Source organism: Morone saxatilis, unplaced genomic scaffold (genome assembly GCF_004916995.1).
Source record: "Morone saxatilis isolate NCDOM2014 unplaced genomic scaffold, NCSU_SB_2.0 Contig12, whole genome shotgun sequence".
NCBI classification, from domain to species: Eukaryota; Metazoa; Chordata; class Actinopteri; family Moronidae; genus Morone; species Morone saxatilis.
The window spans coordinates 27,163,847-27,173,141 of NW_023339674.1; the positions used below are offsets into that span (position 1 = coordinate 27,163,847).

Consider the following 9,295-nt stretch of genomic DNA (forward strand, 5'->3'; position numbering starts at 1 on the left):
CACTTAGTTTACTCAATGATAGAAAAGGGTCTTCCTTAAGGACACAATGTTGGAAACTACTGGTATAGGTCATACAGGCATCAGTATTAAATTAAATTTCATGGAGTTAAAAAAAAAGTCCTGTATTTTAAAAAAAAAGCTCAATTTTTCATTATCAACTAAATGTGTTTAAAGTATAAAAAGTAAAAGCACTTATTATTCAGAATGGTCTTTTGCAAAGTCTGAATACTGATTTAAATGACTGTGTATAGCAGTAATATTATATAGCTTCATTCGTACATATAGTTTGACTGAGAAACTTCTCACAATTCCTGTCAGACCGGAAACCCGGTGCAGCATTATTTATCAGCTGTGCTCTCCACTCTAGTGTCCGACGCATGGTCAGGAAAACAGGGCGTTAGGATTGGCTGGGGGACTACGGAAGCCCCTCCCACTGAGCTCCATGTAAACAAACACACACTGGGCATGCGTCACTGGAATAATGGAGGACTGTTTTTTCTACCCGGACTGATGATGTCTGTATTTCTACTCTACTAGCTGTGATCTGAGAAAATAACAACTCGTCGACATTTCAGCGTGTGTGAGTAGATGTTTGACACTTTAGAATGAGTTTGTTTGCAGAAAAGTAGCAGTAACTCTAGGTTTGTGCACGAGAAACTCACGGTCAGCAACAAGCCATGTTTGCTAGTTGGTTAGCTGAGAGCGGAGGCAGCTGTCAGATCTCAGTCCGCTACTCACAGCGTTAGCAACCGCTCCTGCTTTCAGTGAATTATTACCGGGGCAACTCGCATTGTCTGTACATGTTGGTTACTTGCTGTTTACCCCTGAATATGAAAGAGGTTTGGTTTTTGTTGACTACACTTTTAATTCCTGAGACGCAAAGCAAGCTATCTTGCAGCTAGCATGCTAGCTAACGGACTAGCTAAATATTTTTGCGAGGAGCAGCGCTGTCAGTGGGCCACAGTGTGTGACTGACGTGGTAATCAGCCAATCCGAGACTGAGGATCAGAGCTAATCAGTATTGTATCCAATCACTGTTAAAGGGCGCCTCCCCGAATCTTTTCCGAATAACGTTTAAGTCCGTAATGGAGTTTTCACGGTGTGTTGCCCGTTAGCTAAAAGTGCATCTTCTCGGCTGGTTAACTGGAATCGAAAAGTTCTCTGTAATGCACATCCCGTAAGTTAAGTAGTGAACGTTAGTCACATTGGAGGGCTATGAGATAAGTCTTTAGTAGCATAGCTAGAATCCCAGAGGGAACTTTGGTAATTGGATATCCGTATTTCTTTGGATAAAGTTGTTCTGTTTTCACAAATACAACAAAGCTTTCACGAACCAGTGGCGGATCTAGAGACGTATTGTGACAGGGGGCAGCTCTAGCACATGAGCGTCGTTATTTTTCAAATAATAAATGAATGTGTTAAATTTGAAAGCGTGTGACACCAAACTGGGGGGGCATTTGATCCATCCCTGGTTTAAAAAATGGATTTCAGGTATAGTGGCTTCTGTTCTTCTTACGTGGTCTGGGGTGGATAAATAAGGATTTGCAAATCTGGAGCAGGCGTCTGCTTGTTAATCTTAATATGATTGAGGGCCTGTTATAATGTGTCATTTTGTCCTTTTTACAGCTCTTACAGATTGACTTGTTAACCCAGTCCAGGTTTGAACTAGGTGTAGACTGGATGGAGAACAAGCTGTGAAATCCCCCTTTACTGTCAGGTGTTGACACAGAAATAACTGATGCATAACAGGTCCCAAGCTCAAAGAGTTGAAGAAGAAACTGCTCTAAAGTGAGTCAGACACTGTCAGACATGTAACCTACATGTTTTCATGAACATTATGTCCATGTTTTCCACTACTCAGAGTCGAGGTGGAAGGAACGACAACCTCAAGATGACCACAGACCCGCCAGCCCAAAACCTGGGCACCAGGATAATGACGTTCAGCCCCTCCAAAGAGGAGTTCAAGGACTTTAGCCGGTACATTGCCTACATGGAGTCACAGGGAGCACACAGAGCTGGAATGGCAAAAGTGAGTAGGGTCTGTCGTACTGACTAATTATTTCTCCTTAAATGAATAATGTGTATTACAGCTTATACTGTATGTAGCTGGAGTAATGCTGTTTAATAATAAAATAGGGCGTCATTATTAGCCATGCTGCTTGGCTCAGTAGTCAGTAGTTCATAGTAATTAGCCAGGCACATTACCTGAACCACAGAAAGAGAGTAGCAGACACTTGTTTGGAATCTTAGTGTTAATGTATTTATTATTTTATTTTATTTATTGTTTATTTGTAAAGGGACAAGTATGTAGCATAAACAAATGCCACACAAGCATTTATAGCCTAAGATAATTTGCAGTTCTTGTCCCTAGATCAGCCTTTTAAAATACTGCAAACTCAACAAATACACCGTGTGATTTTAGCACTTCCTGTGGCTGCTTCACAGTAAAGCCTTCCAAAGTAGATCATTTCTCATGTCTTTTACTGTTAAATAACAGCACACATTGTTAAGGTTGCTGGGGTGGTTGCACGGGTTTTAACTGAATGAATCCACAATGTGTCAGTGTATCAGTGGGATTACTCGTACTCTAATAGATCACATAATGTACATCTCTACGGTGCTAATTCCATTATTTAATCCAGCAGTTCATTCTAATTGCATTTACTTTGCCATTTTTTCTATCGCTGTTAAGCTATTGTCAGAGGAACTCAGCACTCCTTGCAGGTCTTTCACATTTAAAGCCTACCAGGAAATGGACAATTACAGTACCTGTTGTCTTAAAATATTTAGGATAATGTTCAAGTACTCACCACTCTCAGCTTCTCTTCTCGAAGAAAATAGCTGTTTTCACTCTGTCTGTCCTGTTCTTCTGTTGCAGGTTATTCCACCTAAAGGCTGGAAACCCAGACGAACATACGATGACATCGATGACCTGGTTATTCCTGCTCCCATTCAGCAAGTGGTGACGGGCCAGTCAGGACTGTTCACACAGTACAACATCCAGAAGAAGCCGATGACCGTCCACGAGTTCCGCAGAACCTCCAACATGGACAAGTCAGTTTACTAACTGCAATGTTTCTCACACAATGACTGAAGGATTAGAAAGTAGACAACCTACTACTGTGATTTAAATAAGCCTCTCACCTTGAGTACTAAACGAGCTAATTCCTTGGACTTAAAATGGTTTTTCACTCAATATCTCAAAACATTTCTCCCTGTAGGTTTTGCAACCCCCGATACGCAGATTTTGACGAGCTGGAGAGGAAGGTTTGGAAGAACCTGACCTTCAACCCACCTCTTTATGGGGCTGATGTCAGTGGAACGCTGTATGACCCAGTGAGTGGTAATGGGTTGCATAGATCCACCAACTGGAGCTTCTGTCAGTTCATTGTGTTACAACACACCCTTCAGCTTAATGCTCACAACCATCTCTGTGACTTCCAACCTCTTCTGAATCTCATCTTTACAGGATGTGACTGAATGGAACATCGGCCGTCTCAACACCATTCTGGACACTGTGGAGAACGAGAGCGGGATCAAGATCAAAGGAGTCAACACACCGTACCTCTATTTTGGCATGTGGAAGAGTGCCTTTGCGTGGCACACAGAGGACATGGATCTGTACAGCATCAACTACCTGCACTTTGGAGAGCCAAAGTCCTGGTACAGACACACCCTCACACTGCTGGACAGACACACGTCACACATTGTTTCTGCTGTTCAGCTTCTCACTGCTGCAACATCTGTTTTAATAACCTAAATGTCAGATTTCAAAAAAACGTATGTGTCTGTATGCAGACATACAGCTGCGTGCAGATGCAACAATGTGAATGAAAAACATCTCACAAGATCACTGATTGTGAGATAATGAGATACATTCTTCTATTCCTCTTTAATAACAGGATTTCAGTGCTTTACAGACAATTTACCCAAAATACCCTGGAAAGTGATGAAGATAAATCTGCAATGATTAGTCCCTTAATTGAAATGTTATTAATATGTTTATAGTCATTCACGCACACTAAACATTATTTTGGAACATTAACTTATTTTTTTCCTTTCTTTTGTCATTAATAATTGCAGTTCTGAAATTAATAATCCTCAACTATTTTGATAATCGATCATTATCAACCAATCATTTTCCCAGCGTAAATTGTAGAAATGTGAACATTGTATTAGTATTAGACTGTTGGTTCCCCTTAAACTCATTTGTCACTATTTTATGACATTTTATAGACTTAACGATTAATCAAAGAAATAATGGGCAGGTTAATCTATAATGACATTGTTAGTTACAGCCCTAGATATTTGTTGATGAATGAGTTGGTGGTTCCAGCCAATGACAATAACGCTGCAAAAAATGATGACCTTTGTGAAGATGGGAATGTTCAACTGTATTTATGAGGAGTTCTTTTTCTCTGTAATTATTACTTACAATCTGTCACAGTCATCATTGTATTTGATATATTTGTGCTTCTGTTGCTCTTCAGGTATGTTGTTCCACCGGAGCACGGGAAAAGACTGGAACGACTAGCCAAGGGTACGTCATGGGTTCTTGCGGAACTTTAGTTACAACAGCCACTCAGCACATTTGTCTCTTCATCTTCATCTTGACAATGAAGATGCGACAAGTCACTTCATTCCTCACTCATCATGCTCAGTGGTTTGAAAGAGGAAGTCAAAACTGCTTTCAGTCACCTTCTAGGCTGTATGGAAAGTACCTCCGAAACAGCAGTTATGTTTAGATGTCCTCTTTAACACAACACACTGTTGGTTGTTGTTGTTGATGTTGATTATTTCCTGTATTTCCAGGTTTTTTTCCAGGGAACGCTCAGAGCTGTGAAGCCTTCCTTCGCCACAAGATGACTTTAATTTCACCCTCGATCCTGAAAAAATATGGCATACCGTTTGAGAAGGTGACCTTTCATTTACCTTGTGTTGTGCTCATGACATTATGGAGAAATACAGTAACGTCTCTTCTGTGGGTTTAACAATTTGATTGATTATTATTAAGGTGACACACACCAGGCGAAAACATCTTTTTTCAATTTTGAGATTTTTGGCTATTTTGCTTCCATATCAACCAAAATACACATTTGAGGGTTTATTTGACTACACAAAACTTAGTATTATATAATGCCTCATTTGCATTCATATGCTCATTAGTTCATTAGTTTATGCTATTAGCCTGTGGTGTTTTGCAAAATGTACTCTGAGCCAGAAATCTCCACTCCGGCAGCACTTACGTACATTATTCCTGTCTGTATTCTGAAGGTTTTTACAGAAAGCTTTATTCATATATCATTCATAGCCTCATTAAAGCACATATTCCTAAAAGAAAATAGATTTTTTTTTATGGCTGTTGACAGTATCAGAATCAGAAATATTTTATTGATCATGGGGGAAATTGGTTAGAAGTAGACAAGCAGGAGCCACTGCAACATGCTGCATGCGCACTATGACTCGAGATGTCTATAATTCCCTCTGTTAAAACTTCTGACTCTAATATGTCAACAAAATCAGACAAGAATTCTGAATTTTGGCTTTATCTACTGTTCAGATTTCTGTTCTGGGAATAGCACAATTTAATTAGATAATGCCTCATTTGCCTATTTGAACTTAAAATCCCTGAAAAACTTGTAATACACAAAAAATAATAATGGTCTAAATGCAGTGGGGAAATTTCATGGTGATATCTATTAGTTAAAATGTTTCCCTATTCACCTGTAGTGTCTCTTAAATAATGATGAGATGAAAAAGTAGTGGAAAGTTTCAGCTCTTGTAATTATGTTGCTCTTATATCCAGGTCACCCAGGAGGCTGGGCAGTTCATTGTGACGTTCCCATTTGGCTATCACGCTGGCTTCAACCACGGATTCAACTGTGCTGAGTCGACCAACTTTGCCACCCAGCGATGGATTGATTACGGCAAACAGGCCACACTGGTACACAGAAACATAATTTAAACAGCTGTGAATGTTAATCCAGGGGTTTTGGTAACACACAAGACTTACTCTCCCACCTGTAGTCTTTTTTTGTTGTTTTAGTTGTGATCCACTTTATGTTTACACTGACTTATTTACCATTCCTAATAAGCAGTTGGATTTAATTGTAGATCTTTTGAATTATTGCCAAATTCACATATCTGTCATCATCAAATCTTGTATCATCGTCAGTAGCTTCACTGTCTGAGTCTGACTGGAAGCAAACTGAGACCCTCCTTTTAAAATGGCCTTGGTCCTGTTGTTGTACGCACAAGAACTTGATTTGTACACCAAACTAAATGAACATTGCATTGTTTTGTACTGCTTTGAGTAGCAGAGTCCAAACCAAACTAAAAGTGTTGATCTTTGTATTCCTCCCAGTGTTCGTGCCGTCAGGACATGGTGAAGATTTCCATGGATGTGTTTGTACGCAAGTTTCAGCCTGATCGTTACAAGCTGTGGAAAGCAGGGAAAGACAACGCTCCCATCGACCACTCCAAACCCACTCCGGAGGCTGCTGAGTTCCTGAAAGGAGACAAGACTGAGCCTGTGAAGAGTCCCAGTGAAGCTGGATCTGAGGAGCCCACTACACCAGTCCAGGAGGACAAAAGGTCTGGATTTACACTAACACTTCTCTTACACTGTCATTCACTGGTTCCTCCACTGTAGATGCGACTTGTAGGCCATTGACAATCCATTTATTGTTATGAAATACAAAATACATGAAGTTTTACTCAAATCGTTCACATTACGTAGTCATAAATTACATAAACACAAGTCAGTTATTTTAGTCAAAAAATGAATGAAATGCCTTCACTCCAGAGGTGTAAATTAGGAATCACTTTGCTGATTCAAACTGTTTTATGGAGTTCAGTTTAATGATTCGTGGTCATTGACTATGTTATGTGTTCACCTTTTTCCTAAGCTAAGCAATCACACCTCTGTTCAGAATGTACAAAAGTAAGTGAACGCATCAGTGTTCAGACCATGGCAACAATCAGTTCTGATTCTGAATGTCTTCAGTTCAGTAGGACGTTCACAGTAGGACAGTAGGAAAACAACGTGTTTTTTACACAGTAAAAAGGAGAAAGTACGGTGTTTGACATAAAAACACAATGACACTTCTTAACATACTTAAAAACACATTGAGAAAACAGGAAAAACAAGTGGATTTTTAGCCTGGATGTAAAACATTCAGCGGTAGAAGCTGATGTAGAAGGAGGAAGGCTCAGCTACAGAAAAAGCACATTTACACCTTAAACAACATATGACCTCAGTGTGCTAGGAGGAGTTGGGCATGTGATCGTTCTGACATATGCTAGAGTAGAGTAGTTGCCTTCAGTTCAGTACTAAACTAGCCTATACTCTACAAGCACTAATAAGATTAACAGCTCAGCAGCCAACTATTTGTGACTGTTATGACATTATGATTGTTTCTGTAGCTTTTGCAGTCTTTTAATAACCTATAAATGAACCACAGTGACAATGGTGATTCAGGAAAGTCAGTTCACTTCAAACATTCTCTGTTTCACTCAGAATTGTTGCCTTGCTGTCACTAGTTTAATGTCAAACAGTGTTTCCCTTTGAGTCCTGTTGGACATGTTTTTACTGATGTCTCTCATGCATCAGTCCAAAGCCTCAGACTGGAACAAAGCGTCAGCTTGAAGCTATTAAAGCCTCCGAAGACATCAAACCTGAGCTTACCATGAAGGAGACTGAGGAGGTGGAGCCAAAGAAAGCCAAGCTGTCACGTAAGGAGCCTCCGACTAAAGTCCCCATCAAGCCAGATAAAGGTACAGCACAGTTTGTAGTTTTTACCAGCTTTTGAGATTTGTGTTAACCAAAAAAATAAGTTTACTCTAAGAGTAGAAACTAATCTTCAAACCCTAAGAAAAGGTTTTTTGAATAACAGTATGTTTATAATCATAGCTTTTAGAGCTGTGTATTTGAAAGATTCTGGTGATGCAATACGTATCACAATACAGGGGTTACAATTCTACACATTGTGATACTGTAAGCAAGGTGATTTGTGTGCCGGGCTGGCAAGCTGCTGCCCAGCCTGAGGCTCCCTCGCTGCCGCCCGCCTCCTCGGAGCCAGGGGTCCGCCGCCTCACTCTCAAATGGCCTCCGGTAGGACCGATGTCTGCAGCCGACACCGCCGTTCTTCTCTTCTTTTTGAAGGGCTCGTCTGTTTTGAAGTTTCTTGGTGCTGGCTTTTGACTGGGGACTTAGTCTGCACTTGGTGGTCCTCTCTCCTTCTTAGGCTCCAGCTTGATTTTACATGTGGTCTGAAAGCCAATAACAGCAAATGGATAATACATTAATTGGCAACTTTTGAACTGAAGTGTGTTACATAATAGAGCTGCAACAATTGAATGACAAACGGCTTTAAATGATCGACTATTATAGAAATAGAACAGAATCAACTTGTAGTGCACATTAACCATATATATCATATCAATCCACAGTGCACTCCTAAGTAAGAGAAGCAGTGGGCAGCCACTGTACCAGCCACCCAGATCTAAGCAGTGTCGTGGTTTAAGGAGAACTTGACAGGAGAACTACCTAACCATTTTTTCTGATGGGAGGGGGAACCCACGCAAACATGAGGAGAATTGTGGAACCTCACACACAGGAAAGACCACTGACCCCTGTGACTGCTGTAATTTAATCACCAAACTATTTGTGATTAATTGATCAATTCTTGAGTCATTTTTAATGGTCCAAATTTTTGGAGGAAGTAACCTTGGGTTTTTGGGAAACATTTAAATAGTTTTCTGACATTTTACGGACCTAAACCATTGATTATCGAGAATAAAAAAAAACAAACAAAAAAAAACAAAAACAAACAGATTTCATCAATAATAAAATAATTGTTAGTTGCAGCCTATGTATATTGTTTGTTTCTAGACAAAAATTGCACACAAATGTCATAATATCTCTTTTATGTCCCTCTACACTACCATACCAGGCTGGGCACAACATTATTTGTTATCGTTACAAGTAATCTCAAGTTCCGCAGATTGGAGAGATTTTTGACAATTTAAATAACACAGTAGTTCTTTTTTCAAAACCTTGTCCTTTGGTCCACTGTAGAATTACTTATGTTCTTCCTCCAGAAGATATAACACCAAAAATACTTTGGTGTTATACAAATTATATTATTTCAAGAAAAAAAAAAAAAAAAAAAAAAAAAAAAAAAAAAAAAAAGGTAATCAGGTCAAAAAGGGGCAAAGAAAACCAAATGCAAGATCCAACTGCATTTGGTTGCAATAAAATTCTCCTGCATGTTCATTAAAAGGAAAAGGCAAT

The 9,295-nt window shown here is 39.6% G+C and overlaps 1 protein-coding gene across 1 annotated transcript; it reads left to right on the forward strand.

The window, feature by feature from the left end:
• Positions 1–455: 455 nt before the first annotated feature.
• On the forward strand, positions 456–7,826 carry LOC118321524 (lysine-specific demethylase 4A-like). Its single transcript, XM_035652881.1, has 10 exons — positions 456–580; positions 1,862–2,029; positions 2,879–3,054; positions 3,222–3,336; positions 3,470–3,663; positions 4,491–4,540; positions 4,813–4,916; positions 5,807–5,944; positions 6,365–6,594; positions 7,613–7,826. The coding sequence occupies exons 2-10, from the start codon at positions 1,892–1,894 to the stop codon at positions 7,809–7,811; spliced, it is 1,344 nt and encodes a 447-aa protein (XP_035508774.1). The 5' UTR covers positions 456–580; positions 1,862–1,891; the 3' UTR covers positions 7,812–7,826.
• Positions 7,827–9,295: the final 1,469 nt, after the last annotated feature.

Excerpts from the sequence above, each read along its gene's own strand:
- LOC118321524 (XM_035652881.1), top strand. The coding sequence starts at position 1,892 with ATGACCACAGACCCGCCAGCCCAAAACCTGGGCACCAGGATAATGACG. Across the intron at positions 3,337-3,469 it reads GTGGAACGCTGTATGACCCA|GATGTGACTGAATGGAACAT; the intron begins GTGAGTGGTAAT and ends TCATCTTTACAG. Across the intron at positions 4,541-4,812 it reads ACTGGAACGACTAGCCAAGG|GTTTTTTTCCAGGGAACGCT; the intron begins GTACGTCATGGG and ends CTGTATTTCCAG.